At 31.4% G+C, this 19,640-nt stretch overlaps 2 protein-coding genes across 2 annotated transcripts; one reads left to right on the forward strand and one right to left on the reverse strand.

The window, feature by feature from the left end:
* The first annotated feature begins 6,468 nt into the window (after positions 1–6,468).
* On the forward strand, positions 6,469–12,629 carry LOC114380392 (glutamate receptor 3.4-like). Its single transcript, XM_028339414.1, has 7 exons — positions 6,469–6,766; positions 7,310–7,689; positions 8,704–10,043; positions 10,215–10,492; positions 10,777–10,808; positions 10,922–11,331; positions 11,969–12,629. The coding sequence occupies exons 2-7, from the start codon at positions 7,365–7,367 to the stop codon at positions 12,425–12,427; spliced, it is 2,844 nt and encodes a 947-aa protein (XP_028195215.1). The 5' UTR covers positions 6,469–6,766; positions 7,310–7,364; the 3' UTR covers positions 12,428–12,629.
* A 2,942-nt stretch (positions 12,630–15,571) lies between these two features.
* LOC114378612 lies at positions 15,572–17,205 on the reverse strand. The gene is made up of 4 exons (XM_028337259.1): positions 17,054–17,205; positions 16,750–16,897; positions 16,363–16,442; positions 15,572–16,001 (listed from the first exon to the last, which is right to left on the reverse strand). Exons 2-4 carry the CDS (start codon positions 16,864–16,866, stop codon positions 15,923–15,925), a joined length of 276 nt encoding a protein of 91 aa, XP_028193060.1. The 5' UTR covers positions 16,867–16,897; positions 17,054–17,205; the 3' UTR covers positions 15,572–15,922.
* Between the last annotated feature and the right edge of the window lie 2,435 nt (positions 17,206–19,640).

The raw sequence follows: 19,640 nt of genomic DNA on the forward strand, positions 1-19,640 counted from the left end.
GATCCTTCTAATTTCTTACAAAAAATTTAGAAAGTACAAACTGCTAACACTTAATACTTGCGACTTGATCTAAAAATTGAAGTCCACCTCCCTAGCCAGAAGGACCTTACGGATATATACTTCTAGCATTTATTAATTGTCTGTTTATTTTAATATTGAAAAATCATTTTTCACACATCTTAATAAAAAATGCACTTTCTAATATAAATTTATTGTTAAATTAATCTATGCATACATTTTAGAGAAAATAGATTATAATATTATAAAATAATTTTATATTATCATTCAATCGATACGTATTTTTAGAGAAATGTTATTAGTGATTTTTGATTGATTAATAATTATGTTTGATAGATGAGCCAAAGACTTCCAAAGAGTCAAACTTAGCATCAAACACGATTGTGGGGAAATCTTGGGACAACAACTAAAGCTATGCAAATTATGAAATTATCTAGTAATGTAATCAACTACATGAGTCCCAACCGGCGACTTCAGTCTTACCTAATTGAAGTTCTGTTCTGTCTTTTGTTGACAATACAACTTGGTTCATCTTTTTTCCCTTTGTTAAATAATAATGTTTCTTGCACTTATAACATATTAGCTTATATTAGTTTAATTTTTCTTACCTAATTGCTTCTGACTCTAATGCTACCATCTCATTAGATGTAAACAAATGTGATTACCCCTTAATAGTCGTATAAGAACTTCTGCCATATTGCAATCCCTCATCGTCACATCATGAACTTACGTGTAAAGCACTTACTTTCTTCAAACAAATACAAATAAAGTTTTAAATACATCTACTATATTAATTTGATCTAAAATCTTTATTTTATTTTCCGAAAATTATAAACTTAATAATAGAAGTTCAAAATTAGTTGCATCGACAAACTATTAAATCTAATCGAAAAAGTTAGTTCTCACAATTTAACAAATCAAGGTTTAAATTCTAATTAAAAAATATATTTATATTTAATATCTGACCACATCTATATATTAACTTTTTAAATGAGACAAACAAAACAAACATTTAGCTTCATTTTTAGGATAAGAGATATTATGTTTGTCGGAGTAAAACTAAACTTGAATATTTTAAACGAGACTTTAAGGTACACCCTTATAAATAAAAAATATAAGTAGAGAGAAGTTTTATTAAAAGTGATCAATAAATCCTTAATAAAGATATAATATGGTTAAAAAAGATGAGAAAAATAAATATTTTTTAAAATAAAGAGAATGGTTGCCTAGTTTAATATCGATGAAACAAGGAGGTTTAATTTACTCTAATTATTTTTTTACATGTGCGAGATATTTATTATGGCGGCTGGAAAAAAAAAAAGAGTAATAGATCTTTCTTGAAAGAGATATTTATGTCATTTTCTGCTTTCTTTGCACTAAATACTAAAAATGGATCCATGTCGGGATTGTTTAAAGTCGATTTATTTGTGAGCTTGTAACTCACCTCTTGTGTCCATAGCGAGTGCACAAATCAACTTTACTTTAAAAAGCAGGGACATTACACATAAATATCTTCTAATCGAATAAGCAAAAGAAAGAAAAAGAAAAAGAGGAAAGATACCCTAGATTAGAAACCAATAGGCTTGAGTGGCTGCCATTAGTGCATTTTTTTTTACAATAATTACTTTTAAAGAAGTTATTATTCTTTAAAGCTTCCTGAAAAAGATATTGATTAAAAGTATTTTGAAGATGAAAATAAGCTAATTATATATATATACTTAATTCTTCATCAATTTTAAACAGCCTAGCTTACATGTTACAATCATAAAAATCGATGTGTGGCCAACTAGTATAAATTAAACTTTAGGAATCAATTCCCTTAAAATATATTAAACATTTCTTATAAGGTAAGACAAGTTTAAAGTTCACCCAAAATTTAAGAAAGACAAAATGATAGAGTTACACCCTCTAATATATTCTTTTGAACACTCTTTTTTATTGATTGAAATGTACTGAAAGTTACAAAATTTCAGTAGATCTCATATCTCATTTAATAACTTTCTCTCTTGATTTTATAGTTTTTTTATACATTTTAACCAATAAAAAATAATGTGTTTAGATGAGTATGTTATAAAGTATGTTATTACGTGTTCCTCAATACTCAAGTTGTAACACATTCTATGAAGGCTAGAGGAAACTATGAAATATCTATGTTTAACCCATAATATTATTATCTTTTTTTTTTAACTATAATACTTTATACCCCTTCCATCTCTAATAAAAGACTTTTTAAACTAATTACATCCTTTAAGATGGTTAACATAGTTAGTAATTAAATTTATTAACAATTTATATTATTTTGTTAAAATTATTTTTTAAATTATTGAGATTCATAATTTTTTTTTTCCATTTAATTAATTAATATGTGTTAATCTTTTTATCTAATCCTTATCAAGAGATAATACATTTATCTTTTTAGTATATAACATTTATTAAAGTAATTAAGGATATTTGGGTAAAAAAATAATTAATACAAAAGATAACTTGAAAAAAAATTATAAAAAGAGAAAAATAAAATTGAAAAAAGAATTTTATATTTAAGTAAAGAGGAAGTATTTAAACATTTAAAAACAATTAAATATCTAAATGGATAAGTATCAAACACTTGTTAAATCAACTAAAGTTTAGTGGAACAAGCTTAATTGCGCTGTGTAAACACGATTATCATGAATTGGTTGATTGAGAAGGTTTCGAGTCGTCCACTAGAATGTATAATTTACTGAAAGTTTCTTTTTAGTTTTTATTTTTTTATTTTTACAATATTTGGTCTTTATTAGTAAGTATGTTTTGTAGTGGCCTTTATTAAAAGTATAGATCTTCAAAAACTATATTGTTTATACAAAATTAGGTTTTGCTTAGTTCAAGAAAAATGTTGAGTTGTTGAGTACTTATGGAAGGGTTAGGGTTATGTTGTATGTCTGATTACTTTGCAACTAGGATATTTAATGGGGTTTATGTTGTATGTCTGATTACTTTGCAACTAGGATATTTAATGGGGGTTATGTTGTATGTCTGATTACTTTGCAACTAGGATATTTAATGGGGGTTATGTTATTAGGGTTAGTTTAAAAAGGGTAAACTTGAAATTTGAGTTTAATTGTTGGGCTAATGTTGATGTGGTTTCATGTTAGCAGGTTAGGATTATGGGTAGCTTTGTGATACCCATGGAGGTTAGGATTTATGGTGAAAGATGTTTTGGGTTTATGGTTGACTCTTTACTTGTCTTGCTATATTTCGATGTTTAGCAGATGTTGGGTTGTTGTGGTTGCTTGGATTAAGGGGTAGATGTATGTTAGGGTGAACTCAACATGTATTAAAGTTCTTCGATGTTTAGAAAGTTTTGTTTGTTGTGGTCTCATGTAAGGATAGGGGCGAGGGTTGGAGTTACATTGGAGGTTATGGTTTCATGTTCAAGGTTAGGACGAGGGTTTATGGGTTATAGTTATAGTTAAGGTATAATGTTTATGGTTAAAGGTTATTAAGGTTAGGGTGAAGGTTTATGGTTTAAGTTTATGAGTAAGGTTTATGGTCATGGTTAGGATTTGGTATTCATTAGTAGGAATAGGGTTCATGGTTAGCATTATAGTTTGTCATCAGGGTTAGGGTTAAGGGTTGTCATTAAGGTCATATTTATGTTTATGGTTAAGGCTTAGGGTTTAAGATTACAATTTATGGTTAGTGTTTAGTGTTGATGTTTATGTTCATGGTTAGGGTTAGGGTTTAAGATTACAGTTTAAGGTTTTAGGGCTTGGCGTTATGGTTATGGTTTAGGGTTATGTTGATGAGTGGAGTTAGGGTTATGGTTAGTGTGATTTAGGGTAGAAAACGTGTTAGCATGCTAAGCTCGTACAACAAACAGGGAACATTATCACAAAACTAAAACCAACATACCACAAAAACCAACAACAAAATAAACAAACCAAACCACTTCTTCAGATTCAATCATTCTCAATAATACAACAAAAAATGTATGTCTTTTCTTATGCAAAAGATATCCACTATAAACGCAATGTTGAAAACACCTTACGGGGAAACATTATATAATGCATGTTTTCCTTTAAATTAACATGGACATAAGGGATGATAGGATAATAAATACACAAGACCAACCAATACAGAAAATAACAAAATGAACCAAACAAAGCTTAGATTCAGAGAACGACGGATAAACATAAGATCTAGATCAAGACATAGTACACTAGCTTCGGCCTTTGACAACTCTCTAAAAGGTATATTCCACCTTAGACAATGTTTGCATCACAAAGGAAGCCTAACAATGCCGACAATGAACCTTTTTCATCCATTAACCAAGCTTTCACTTTGCACAAACAACAAGTGTGCCTTCTGATGCAAATGAGTAAAACAATAATTCAAATTCTATAAGGACAATAATATATTTTCAAGTATTTGATGACACAATCATCTTTCTTGGTGAAATACAATAAGAGGAGGGATTAAATTACATCAGTGTAACTTTGACAACTATTACACTATTTTATAAGTTGATATAAAATGTTATTTATATTGATTCAATCATTGAATTATATCTACATATTACTAAGATTGTCTATGTCAAATTTTGTCAAAATTGAACAAGAAGAAGGTGATCAAATGTTCTATATTTTAGTATATTTTAAAATGTTTATATTATGTCGATTTTAATCTATATGAACGAAATAACAAATGATTTTTTATTAATATGAAATTTTGCATATGTGATTCATGTGAAAGGAACAATCTATCCAACATATGTTTTAAGAAAATATTATTCAATTGAAAATTATAGATAGAATGACATAATAGTTGTCAAAGTTACATCAATGTAATTTGATCTCTCCTTAAGGAGAAATCAAATTACACCGTATAACTTTGACAACTATTATATCATTTTTATAATTTTATATAAAATATGATTTTTATTGATTCAACCGTTGAATTATATCTATATATTATCAAGATCATATGTATCAAATTTTATCAAAATTTTAAAAAAAATTAATCAAATAATTCATATTTTAATATAATTTAAAATGTGTATATTATTTTAATTTTAATTTATATAAACGAAATAATAAATTATTTTAGACTAATATGCTATATATATATATATATATATATATATATATATATATATATATATATATATATATATATATAAACTGGCAGCACTTACTATACCCCGTTAGATCTGTAACTACCAAACACAGAAATTTACATCCCACCGTAACCCGCTACTATATGTAAACTCAAAATCATAATAAGATACTAAGCAGAAACGTAAGGTAATATTGTTAAAAAAAATAGCATGAAAACCCTTCTTAGTGAGAGTATAGAAAAACTACGAGAGACCTGTGAGCTACTTAAAATTTCCACTATAACAACAATGAAAATAAAAATTACAAGAATAATTATTTGAACCCTCATACATTAACTCACTATTTTTCTCTGAGAATCTCCGTGTGAGACTCTATTTTTCTCTCACTATTTTCCCTCAAGACGTGTGGATGACTTCTAATATCTTCTTGTCCGCACTCCATTGTGATACTGTCCCTCTTTTTTGCAGAGGAAATTTACACTTGGTGCAATTAATGCACCGAAGAAGTGGTCTCAGGTTGAAAGAATTTCAACCTTTTCTTTTCTTTTACCATTTCACATTTGCTTCTGCTAGGTAATTTCCAATTTTCTTACATTCACATTCATTGAACCAACTTTGACATTCACATTGGCTGGATATTAATGCAAAGTCAATGAATGTGCATATAACAGTGATAATTAATGTGATAATTCTATAAACTGCATTTCAAATTTTATGGATTATGAATATAATGTTTGCTTTGGCTTACATGTTTTAATTTTAAATTTTAACTGTTATATTATATTTTTTCTAGATATTTTTTATCTACTTATTGTCGCTTTTTTTATTTTATTTTAACTTATTGTCGTTTTTTTATTTTATTTTAACTTATTGTCGCTTTTTTTTATTTTATTTTAACTCATTGTCGTTTTTTTAATTTTATTTTAACTTATTGTCGTTTTTTTTTCATTTTATTTTAACTTATTGTCGCTTATTTATCCTTTGTAATTGCACATATTAATTTAGTTTTGGTTATTCTAATTTTATCTACACTTCAGTTATGTTTATTATTTTAACATTTTTTATATTATCATTTATTTAAAATTTATATAGCATTTTCAATTTAATAAAATTGACATACGATTTTTTTTCTCCCTGAAAACATAGATTTTCCTTTTATAGTCATTTTGTCACATTCTTGAACGTGTTTGGTCATTCTCGACAGTGTGCACCGCTAGCCAGCGGAAACATCTTTAAACATGTGGCACCAAAAATTATTACCATATAAAATAGACATTTGATATATCTTTCTAGCTATGCCGTCACCATCACAATCAACGATATCGCCACGCTTTTTCTCATTAAGAAAAAAAAAATGTTATTCACGAAATAACAGTCCTAATAACTCAAAAGCTGTCTCACGAGAAGACAAAGATTTTGTAACACCCTTGATGAAATTAACGTGGAGAGAAGAGAATGCTTGATTCTTTAGTCTTCAAAAGGACTATGATTCTTTGCTTTCAGCTTGAAACAACAATAGCTTCATTCTTTTGGCTAGTGAAGTGGGCTATCTCAGTGTTCAATCACATGCTCCAACACCATATATAACAATTACCAAGTGTTCAAAACTGTTGCAACTTGGGAAGCTTTGATAAGTTTAAGTTTGGCGTTGAGGTAATCTTACATACTCTTATCTCCCTGTCTTGTTCTTGTTGTTTCTCTTGCATCATGTTATATTTTAATATTATTCTTTCTTCCTCGATATTCTCAATATATTAAGTATATATGTGGGTCTTGTTGTCTTCACCAAGACATCAACTTATTTATATGGTTTCCGTGGTAGTTTTCACCTTGGAATTTCTGACCTTGATTTGCTTATTATTAACAATTTATTATAAGTTTATAACTATACCTTTATAAGAATATATATTTAATAAATCTAAAGTATTTGGATACGCTAACAGCATAATTTTCCATCTGGGTAAGTGAATATCTGGATTTTAAAATCCAAATTGCTGATAGTACCATATGCCATGTTTCTGTTGGGTGCTTAAATCTAGTCTTCTGGGGGGTTTATGCTTTCTTCAGGAATAGGAATGAGTTGATTTCAACTTTGAAGACCAAAATATTATGGTCTTTCGCTCCTCCAAGTTATGATGATTCTTGCCTTCTCATGTTTGTCTTTGTGCTGCTGCTGAAATGGTTGGCACATGACAGGTGATGAGTTCTGATGCTGGTTTAAACTGAAGAACTTTAAGGGTTTTTCTCACAAATGGAGGTGCTGTGGGTCACAAGGCATGGAAGAATGTTTGAGGGGAGGGTGTTGTTGCTCTTGGTTTTGTTCTTGTGGATTCCCACACAGGTGGTGGTGGGAAGGACAAGAACTACCATCACAAACTCTACTACTTCTTCGGCACCAAGAGTTTTGAGAGTTGGAGCACTGTTTACTCTTAATTCTATAATTGGAAGATCGGCTAAACCTGCACTTATGGCTGCTTTCGAAGATGTTAATGCTGACTCGAGTGTTCTCCCTGGCATTCGACTGGAAGTTATTTTACATGATACAAATTGCAGTGGGTTTGTTGGAACAATGGAAGGTATTTGCCAAAACTTGAATTTATGAAGCTACTAAGATGCTGTTTCTTTGTTCAGTTTGAGGTCTTGTTTTCGAGGAAAATCTTTATTTTCAAATTAGACTTCTTGCTTTTGTTCATTGCCTTTTTATTACTTGGTGCATGTTTAGATTAATTTATTTGGTCATCTTTTTACTTAAAAAGAAGATTGTTTCTTCAAAATTAAGGATAAGTAAACATGCCCTTAGAATTCAGGCAATATGGATATAATCTTCTTGTCCTCGTGGACCCGCTTCTTCACATGGTATGTTTCATTCTGTGTATAATTATGTTCAATTTTGTAACTTTATGAATTACCATGTTTGAGTGTCTTTCATTTCAAGAGTATCATTGCACAATAACTTTGCTTTCTTATCAGTCTTGCTAAATCATGTTCTGCTAGGCAGTACAGTGGGTTTCATTGCATGTGAAATGTCTGATGCTTCTTATTATGTTGCTGTAAAACTACACTAGGTTCCGAATACATCAATGTATACATCATCACAATCCTATTCGTGTCAACATCAGTGGATAGCCAATCATTTAGAGAACAGAAACCCGAATTTTGAACAAAGGCGTAATTTGAATAATTTTCTCAATAAATACTTATAAGAAAGGAAAATAAGAAGATAAAATGAATCAAACTTCTCTCGTCAGGTAAAATCAACTTATGCATTTCAACTTTTTTAGAAGTTCTCTCATTTTCCTTCTTCAAAAGTTGAGATGCATAAATTAGTTTAAATTTATCAATTTATGGGTGAACTTTGGTTCATTTTATCTTATATTTTCTTGTTCTGTAAGTACTTGTTAAGAAGTTTATCTAAACTGACCCAAATTCTCATTCACTAACATCTTACTATGCTATTCCCATAATATTATTGGGACTGAATTTATAGAACTTATGTTGACTACATTTACATATTTTCTTATAATACTCTCCGCATGTGTGTGACAAAGAATTTAACAAGCTTCATTGATTTTTCTTGATCATGTATGTAGCTTTGCAGTTGATGGAGGATGAAGTGGTTGCTGCCATTGGTCCACAGTCCTCAGGAATAGCCCATGTCATCTCCCATGTTGTCAATGAACTCCATGTCCCTCTTGTTTCATTTGGGGCAACAGATCCTTCTCTATCTTCCCTTCAGTACCCATATTTTGTTCGCAGCACGCAGAGTGACCATTATCAGATGTATGCAATTGCAGACTTGGTTGATTACTATAGATGGAGGGAGGTCATAGCCATTTATGTAGATGATGACAATGGAAGAAATGGAATTTCAGTACTTGGAGATGCTCTGTCAAAGAAACGTGCCAAGATCTCTTACAAGGCTGCATTCCCTCCTGGTGCCCTCAAGAAAGACATCAGTGACTTGTTAAATGGAGTGAACTTAATGGAGTCCCGGGTCTTCATTCTTCATGTTAATCCTGAAACTTTTTTGAATATCTTCTCTATTGCTGATAAGTTAGGAATGATGAACAGTGGCTATGTGTGGATTGCGACAGATGCACTTGCTTCAACACTTGATTCATTAGAGCCGGTTGATCCTAACACAATGAATCTCCTACAAGGGATTTTGGTTTTGCGTCATCACACTCCTGATACCAATGAAAAGAAGAGTTTTCTCTCCAGGTTGAAGAGACTAAAAACCAAGGAGACTCCAAGCTTCAATTCCTATGCATTGTATGCATATGATACTGTTTGGTTGGTAGCCCGTGCTCTTGATGCTTTTCTCAAAAAAGGTAGTGTGGTATCTTTCTCCTCTGACCCTAAGTTGCAGGACACAAATGGAAGCATGTTGCATTTACAATCGCTTCGTGTTTTTAACGATGGCCCTACGTTTCTCGAGACAATTTTGAGCACCAACTTCACTGGTCTGACTGGAACAGTTCAGTTTGATATTGAAAGAAATAGAATTCATCCAGCATATGATATCTTGAATATTGGTGGATCTGGCATGCGCAGAGTTGGTTATTGGTCTAATTACTCAGGTCTCTCAGTTGTGACTCCAGAAATTTTGTATAAGAAACCACCTAACACTTCAACAAGCAGCCAGCAACTGTATGGTGTTATATGGCCAGGAGAAACTGCAGCTAAACCAAGAGGGTGGGTATTCCCCAACAATGGAAAGCCACTGAGAATAGCAGTTCCTAATCGAGTAAGCTACAAGGAGTTTGTTTCTAAGGATAAGAACCCTCCTGGAGTAAGAGGCTATTGCATTGATGTCTTTGAAGCTGCCATAAACTTGTTGCCTTATCCTGTCCCGCGAGAATATATATTATTTGGACCTGGTAATAGAAATCCCAGCTATGATGACCTTGCAAGTCAGGTTGCACTAAATGTAAGTGTCTAAATCTACTTTGCAGCCTAATTGGCTATAACATGGATTCCGGTTGAGAATAGTTTTTGAATGTAGTATCTAGATTGAAGAATACTATTTTGTGTTTCCAAGGATGGCTGAGGTCTCTTCAGATTCTAATAATTATGTTAATTTGGCCTTTTACTTCTTCAGAACTACGATGCAGCTGTTGGTGATGTCACAATTGTCCCAAACAGGACAAGGTTTTTGGATTTTACTCAACCTTACATGGAATCAGGACTGGTTGTTGTTGTTCCTGTCAAGGAGATCAAATCAAGTCCTTGGTCTTTCCTCAAGCCCTTCACTGCTCAAATGTGGTGTGTTACTGGTGCCTTTTTTATCTTTGTGGGAACTGTTGTATGGATTCTTGAGCACCGGCACAATCCTGAGTTCCGGGGTAGACCGAGGAAACAACTCATGACAGTCTTTTGGTTAGTATGTTCTGTCCATTTGAAAGCCTTTTTAGATGAATCTTTTGGAACATGACAAAGGGTGCCATTGACATGCAACCATCATTTGCGAGTGTAATTTGTAAGCTAGAATTGAGGTTAATATATGATTTCACATGTTTCACTCATTTCTTTTCTTTTCTGAGGAACAATTAAGTCTCTTCCTGAATTCCCAACCCCAGCATAGCATGCCTAGTACTCGGAGATGCATGGTTTGCTTTAACAACAAGTAACATATTTTGCTGAGATAAGTTCCTCTTTTGCAGGTTTAGTTTCTCAACAATGTTTTTCTCACACAGTACGTGTCCCACAAATTCTCATTCACATAATTTCAATTTTGGCTTGTGAAAATCCTTACTTTGTGTGACACATAACATGGTAAACGTTTTTTGCTGTTTTGACCTGCCACAGGAGAGAACACAGTGAGTGGTCTAGGGAGATTGGTGCTAATCATATGGCTTTTTGTGGTGTTAATTATCAATTCAAGCTACACAGCTAGCTTAACATCCATCCTCACAGTGCAACAACTGTCATCACAAATTGAAGGAATTGATAGCTTGATCTCGGGTACTCAACCAATTGGAATTCAAGAAGGGTCATTTGCACGCAAGTATTTGACAGAGGAACTCAATATACAACCATCAAGGATAGTTACGTTGAAAAATATGGAGGCATATATTGATGCCCTTGAGAAAGGACCAAAAGATGGAGGGGTTGTAGCCGTTGTTGATGAGCTTCCTTATATTGAAATTTTAATGTCAAGTACTAACTGTAAGTTCAGAACCGTTGGGCAGGAGTTCACTAAAAGTGGTTGGGGATTTGTAAGTATCTTTATTTTCATGTCTATGGTTTAGATTCCTAGAACATTGTTGATACTATTTTCTTATCAAATTGACATTACATCTTGGTAATTACTGTCGATTTCAGTTATGAAAATGAAAGCAGCAATTATTAAGACACTATCAATTTTAATTGGAGAACAACACTACTAAGTACTGCATCTAAGTTTTGTTTGCCTTTTAATAAATTATTAATTTAGTCCCTCAAATATTATCCTATCTCTTAAGTTGACCTTAAAGTAATAACACTATGTAAGTTCTTAAATATTGAATATTTATCAGCTTAGTCTTTAAGTTGATTTATTTTACTAACGTTCAGGAACCAAATTGAAGGATTTTTCAATATTTGAGAGACTACTAAGCTTGATTTCTAATATTTGGAGGATTATTTATACAATTTATTTACTCTAAAGACCATTTAGAAGAGAAAGTAATACTTCATAAATGAAACTGAGTTTATTTTTTACTTTTTAAAAAGGTTTGAGCTAAGTTCATGTATAAATATTCTTGTACTTACTGAAGCTGTTTCCTTAGTAACTCTTACTATGAGTATGCTTGTTATGTTTATATCTTACACAACAGAATATTGTTCTCACATTTGTCACCCTGATGATTACAGGCATTCCAGAGGGACTCTCCCCTAGCTGTTGACATGTCAACTGCTATTCTTCAACTCTCAGAGAATGGTGACCTGCAAAAGATCCATGACAAATGGCTTTTAAAACGTGATTGTTCTGCACCAGATAGTGATGCTGATTTAAATAAACTATCTCTGGGTAGCTTCTGGGGTCTCTTTCTTATAAGTGGTATTGCATGTCTCCTTGCTTTGGTTACATTCTTCATTAGAGTGCTATGTCAATACACAAAATTCAGCCCAGAACCCGAGCAAGACGACGAGGAAATTTCACCAAATAGGCCTACTAAAAGTAAAGGGCTTTTTAGAAGCACTACTAGCTTCAGGGACTTGATTTATTTTGTGGATAAGAAAGAAAAAGAAATCAAAGATATACTTAGGCAGAAGAGCAAGAAAAGGAGACGCAGCTTGAGCTCAGATGGCCAATCCAGTTCACCCACCTAAGTAACCACGTATATTTTTTTGTTAATGTCTTCTTTTATTTCTCTTATTTAGGCCATACCATAATAACAGTATTGACACAAATTTGTCAACATTGGAATGTTTTAATTTCTACTTTCTTGGATAGGGAATTGTGGCAGTAAGATTACTATTAACACAGTATAAAAGAGAACAAATAACAATCATGGTCTACTTCAGACCAATATACACTAGATTTAGACAATTGTACCTTCATACAAACAGTTTTACGTTTGCAACCAAGAATTATTCAAGAATAAGAGATTTTTCATTCACAGAATGTCCGCACTGGAATTATCATCTTATATGCTTAAAGTGCCAATGTTATGGTGGACCTTTTATAAAGTGATTTTATCAATGAGTGGTGGTTGGACTGACATTGAACAAATGACGAGGATTCAAGAGCAGCATTATTCAAGGTTGGCTCCCTTCGAGTTACAGTTACTTTAAAACTGAACCAATATATATAATATGATTCACTCACTTTTTTTGTTAAGTAAAAAAAAATTATAAAACTAGACTCAATCCACCACAAGTTGGTGGGTTAAGTAGATTAACTCAGACTGAGTAAAATATATATATATAAAATATGCAAAAACATAAATATAACAAGTCCAATAAAATTCATAGCAACAAGCTCAATGAATTAGAAAATAAAATAAAAATATTAAGGGAATTTAAAATCAAAATAAAAATATGTTAACACTGGTTGATCCAACTCACTTGAGTTGACTTACACATAAATGGGTCGAGCCGAATCAACCTGTAACTCTACTTATTTAACATGTGAACTGAATTGAATCGGAGTCACTTGCAAACTAAAGCTCACTTTTACTCCTCTATCAGTATCCAACATTCATATAATGTCTATAAGTTGAACATTTATACTCACAAAGTTAAAAGGGTTAAGTTGCAACATTATTCAAGAGTTAATGTGTGCACATCTTAGGTATCTGTCCAATTCACTCCGGGCAGTTCTTTAACAAACTGTTTTCTTTTGAAGAAAACAAATGCAGCAAATTCAAGTTTAATAATCTAATCGTGACTATATTTTTTAGGGGGATCTGTGTACCCTACCAACCACGTTCACATTATCTAGGCTTAAGGTTTTCTTTGTGAATAGGAGTACTCCTGCATGTACTTGTCATAGAGGGATCTTCCACAAGTTGACTCTACTTTTTAATTTTTTTAAGATGATTTTTTTATTGAAATAAAGTTAAAGTAATTACAAAACTCTTAGATTCACAAACCTGCAATTTTTTTTATATAATTATTACGCATACTTATAAAATTATGCAAGATTGAATAACTCAATTAAATAATTTCACCATGTTGAACCTATCGCTTCGAATTATAAAACTTGAAAATGATTCATCAAACCACTATGGCCATTCCACATGTTTCCCGTGGGATGGAATCTAGTGTTGTTCTTCAACTGAAAACTTTATTCCCCAAACTTGGAAAAATGTGTCAATATTTGTCTTTTTTAATCAGATATCTCTGGTGTCACTATTCGTCATTGAATTATATATATATATATATATATATATATATATATATATATATATATATATCTTTTTATCTACATTCAACAATCCTATAACTAGTGTTATTTTAAAAAAAAATAAAAAATGAATTTTTAATATAAAATTTTCTATTTCTCTCTCAATTTTTTGTCCTTCAGTTCAATCTAAGTGTAGATAAGTGACAAGCTCCATCATTTTAATGGGAAACAGATTTTCTGTCGGTCATGCACTTACGCAGTCATGAATAGATACCGTTGGATGAAGATAAGATCATTCACCCGTCAGATAAGCCTTTTGGTAACTACCAAATTGGCAAAAGACCAACTTTTTGGTTAACTTTTTTAAATAGGCCATCACCATTCTTCTACTTTTGTTCAATTTAGGGTAGGTTTTAAGTCTCAATTTTTTTTAAATGTTTCTTTTAATTCTTATAAGAATTTAATATATTTAGTTTGTATCCGTTCAGAAATAGGTTTTCAGTTCATGATGAAAAATTAAAATCATATCAATTTTACTATATATAAAGACTAAAAACGTTAAATTTTTATAAAGACTAAAATCAATATCCTGAAGGATAAAGAATACACTTTACCCTACAATTTATCAATTTTCTTCTATTTAATTTTGTCTGTTAACTATTTGAATTCAATGCCGTCTGCCTTTATGGTTGCATCGCATTGTAGGTAAAAACATGTAGAGAATGAAATAGAGCAAAGAAAGACCAACATAGGCAAGGGTTTGGTTGCACAAATGTCACAGAACGTTACATTTTATATCAGGGAAGTAGGAGATTGGCAGACACAAATCATAACAACCCACTTTCTATTTTCTAAATCCGTGACCAAGGCCCTTTATATAATGAAAATAAGTAGAGTTTATAGGTTGGTAATAGCTGAAGAATGTCCTTGGACAATAAAGCTTTTTTTTTTTAATAAGTTAGACAATAAAGCTTACAAATCATGGTAGTTGAGAAGTTCGGAGGAACGGCCATGTTCCATCCTTGCAATAAGTTTAACTAATAACCAATTAACTCAATACCAAGCCTTCTACATTTTTTTTATGTATAAACAAGCGCGCACCTGTTGTATTTGTTTTAGCATCTTGATGTAGGTCTTTTTGTATTAGGGAGATTTTTTATTTTCTTTAACTGCGGAATATGCCCCGTTTATTATTATATAATTTTGAATTTAATGTAATTTACATTTTTCCCAAAAAAAAAAAGCCTTCTACATTTTTCTCCACTAAAAATCCCCATATACATGGATTACTCAGCCTTAGGCATTTTACTCCACTAAATCTCCATAACCAAAGGTCGCTTAACCTAGTGCATTTTTGCCCATTGGGATTCAGTGACCGAGGGCTGTTTGACCTTCTACATTTCGGTTTGTTGGAATTTATTAATAAAGGGCTGCTAGGCCTTCTAAATTTTGGCCCACTGGGAGAAGATAAGTAAGAGAATTTCTTTCTAAATACAAATGAAAATTATCCATGGTAATACAGAGCTTGAGTAAATAAATCATTTGATATGTATACTCTGTTTTGGTCATACAAGTCATAGACATTAGTACATATGATTTCACATCACCTCATTACAATACCCAAGGAAAGAATAATTCTTCATTTTAAATTTACACCAAGAAAAATTGGAATTTGATACACATACGTATCGAAAAATAAAACTAATCCAGCAGAACATTAATTAATGTTGTTGTAACATCTAACATTATCATACAAGTTATTCAAGAACGCACCTAGCCATGCTTTATTGAGCAAGTACCATCAAAGACCAGAACAAAGAGGCATAGGACGTCTGTTTTATGTAGCAAAGTAAACAACAAAAACAATTTAGTTACATATTTTTCCCAAAAAAAATCAACACGGAGGGAAATTTAGAAACCACTAAAGGACTATGCAGTGCCAAAGTTGCAAAAGGCATTTGTACGTAAAAGTGACACTACTCAGGTTTCACAGGTTTCGTTTCTCTCTTTGGAGGCTCCAAATCCAGATAAGTAAATGGCTCTGTTGGTTCCTCACTGCAATAGCCATAAAACAAATATCATATGTATGAAAGTAACCAGAAAATTTCCACAGGGAAAGCCAAGACAAGGTATGCAAATACAAGAAAAAATAAAATAGCCAACTGCAGTAGTTGATTACTTGATTTGATCCTTCTAAGGGCAGGGGCAGACCTTTTGCTATTTAATAATTATACTCACACTCAATTCCTCTTTCATCCCATTTTCACCTCATTTTCTTCCTATCTCTCTCTTTATTTCCTATCATACTACTTATCCCGTCAATCACTTTTCTCGCTTTCTTTTGAAACTCGATGCAGAATCAATTCATAAAATGAGATATCCATAATCATAAGACAAGAGTAGATGATAATCTGACCCGGGTTTTGAACGCATGCACTGCCAGAAGAGCTTGAAGGGTCCTGGAACAGTCTTGAATGGGTTTCCCTCAAAGCAAGCCTACAAAATTGACCACCATCAGGACTTAGAGACAATAACAGCAAGCTTACTCCAAATAAACACACATGACAAATCAAAGAAAACAAGCTGAAACAGCCACAGACCCCAAATCATGTGAAGAATTTCATCATATGTTACAGTTTACCTAGGAAGACGTCCGTTGATATGCAAATCTAGCTCTCTAAAAAATATGACCTAGAACTTTGTCGAGTCTTTCAAGGATTCATCAACATGTTTGCATATTTGGGTACTAGCAGGATCCAGTTCATAAAAAATTAAACATTGAAGAGAAAAAAAAGGGGGAAACCTGAATAACATCCTCGACACGGTCATTGCAGCGGTGAGCTTTGGGCTCAGGATGATTCTCTCCGGTGACTCCCCATGGACTCTCTCTCCTCGGCACCGGCCTTGATGAGCTACTCATCTTTGCTTCCCAACTTTAAACAACTTTTATCCTAAAACAGGAATTGTTATAATCAATCACAAATTGCAATCATTACAGGATTGGGAGAATTATCAGTGTCAAAGAGAAAGGGTGCAATTTGAGTGCTAAACGGAACAGAAAATTTCAAACCCTAGTTGCTGCATTTCAGTGCTCAGAAAATAATCACCTGGTGCGATGCGGTGGATTTGCAATGTGTGTCACTGACACAGAGAGAAGGGAAGCAATGTGGGTGTGATGTGTGAATACTCGATCAAGGGAAAGCAACCCTTTCATTTATAGCATGTGTGGGATGAGGTGAGGTGAAGGTGAAATAACATAATTATTTTGAAAAAATTATTATGATACATTGGATTTGAGGTAATCATCCTGGTTTTAAAGGATATCTAAATATGTTCTGAATATTTTTTTTCCTCTTTTATTAAATTTACACAATTATTTTCAAAACTCTTTAAATTATTTACTATTTTCCTTTCAAATTTTATTTATATAAAAGACTTTATACATTATAAAATTTATCTTTATGTTATTATTGAAAATAATAGTATTTTTTTTAAATGTTGTTTGTGTTTTTTCTTCTTCCCTTAACACCTCAACTTAGTTAAAATTCTAAAACATGGTCATCAAGTAGACCAAAGTCTCCAATTAGAGGACAATGGTGTCTACTAAGCCTGAACCTAAATAATATTATCTTTTTTCAAACTCATTTTTTAATACTAATTTCAACCCTCACTTTATTTTCTCAATTTCTCATCACATATTTATCATATATGTATATGGATGACAATGTAAATTAGATCTTCATATTAGTCACACAACCCAATATAAATTGTCAATACATGATAAAATATTCAGTTCACTAGTATGCTTAGGCCCATCATGTCTAACTCATCATCAACATGTTGGGCCACAAACAAGACACGATAGATTGATGGGACATGCTAGGTGCACCCATGTTGTTGGTGCACCCAGCAATTAGGTGAATGGGCAAAATTGTCCTTGTGTTAAAAAAAAAATAATTTTTTCCTCCGGAAGAAGGTTCTTCTGGATGAATAATTTGTTCTACCGGAAGAACCTTCTTCCGAAGAAGCCATCGGAAGAACCTTCTTCCGAAGAAGTCATCGGAAGAAGGTTCTTCCGGATGAACAATTTATTTTACCGAAAAAACCTTCTTTCAGTAGCTTTTCCGGGAGAAGGTTCTTCCGGTAGAACAAATTGTTCATCCGAAAGAATCTTCTTCTGGAGAAGTTACCAGAAGAAGTTCTTCCAGTAACTTCTCCAGAAAAAGGTTCTTCTGATAAAATAAATTGTTCTATCGGAAGAACCTTCTTCCGAAAGAAGAAATTATTTTTTTAATACAAGGACAATTTTGCCCATTCACCTACTTGTTGGGTGCACCAACAATGTTGCTGAGTACACCTAACATGTCCCTAGATTGATCCGTCAGCTTACCTCTATTTTTATAAAATAAAATAAAATATGTACTTATTTTTTTATTTACAGTATTTTTTAAAAAAAGATTAGACTGTACTCCATACGTATTAAGTTCACAAAAAAATCATATAATACAATAATTTTATTTATGCATTGAAAATTATCTAATGTATCAATATTACAAAGATCTTTACAATGTCAATACATCTAAATATATTAATACCATTTATTCATCCATCCATTTGATCATAATTTTTTAAATTTATTTACCGGTATAATTTATTATGTTACCTACTGTTATTTTGAAATATTATTTATTTATTTATTATAATGATATAATTAAAATACCAGATAATGTTAATGTTCATTCTTTTACACTTAAAATGTATATCAATTAAATTTTTATATATAGAAGAAAATTTTCAAACTCATTCCTCAAATAAGTTAGTGATGCATGAATTATTGATTAAGAATATATTTAATTTTTTTAAAATAATATTATATCTTATGTTGTCTATATATCAATCTTCTGAATATTTTATAAAAAATCAAAAAAATAAATTTAATACGTAAATAATATAAAATTAAAAGCATATAATAATTTTTTATTTAATAAGTAAATAATTAATATTGATTTTTTTATATAAAAAAAAATCAAATATGACAAGCGAGTTTGCTAGTCCAGTCCAAAGCGGAACATACCAAAGTATTCAGTCTGTCCTAACTTTAATGAGTCAGTCTCTCCCACCCCAATTTTTGATGGATTAAAAGTAAGACTAACCAAAATAGATCAGACTAATTAATCCATATTACCATAAATGAATACAAATATATATAGAGACAATTCTAAAATAAAATCAAACATTTAATATCCAAACTCATAATTAATACAAGTAGGTTGCTTTTAGTGTTATACTGTAAACTTTATTTTCTTTTAAAATAAAAATTTGGTGTAAAATAGTATAAAAATTGGAAATAACATAGCTTTAAAATTTATTGATTTTCTTCGTGGGCAAGTCCTTGAACCAAAAAGAGTGCACATTATACGCCAGAAGAAAAAATTATTTTGACACTCCCTTTGAGTAATATACGTATACATGCACCTTATATTGATGAAGACATAGCAAGAAAAATAAGAGAAGTGGTATATGATGTAATAAGAAAAATAGTAAGAGACTGAAAAGGTATCAAGGATGAAAAAAAAGGATGCACAAGGTATAATAATATCTCAAAGTTGTTATTCGATATAAGAATAAGCTTATATATGATCAATTGAAATTTTTGAACATAAATATTATTATACGTATAACCATTATTCCTAT

This window comes from Glycine soja, chromosome 12, assembly GCF_004193775.1.
Source record: "Glycine soja cultivar W05 chromosome 12, ASM419377v2, whole genome shotgun sequence".
Taxonomy (NCBI): domain Eukaryota; kingdom Viridiplantae; phylum Streptophyta; class Magnoliopsida; order Fabales; family Fabaceae; genus Glycine; species Glycine soja.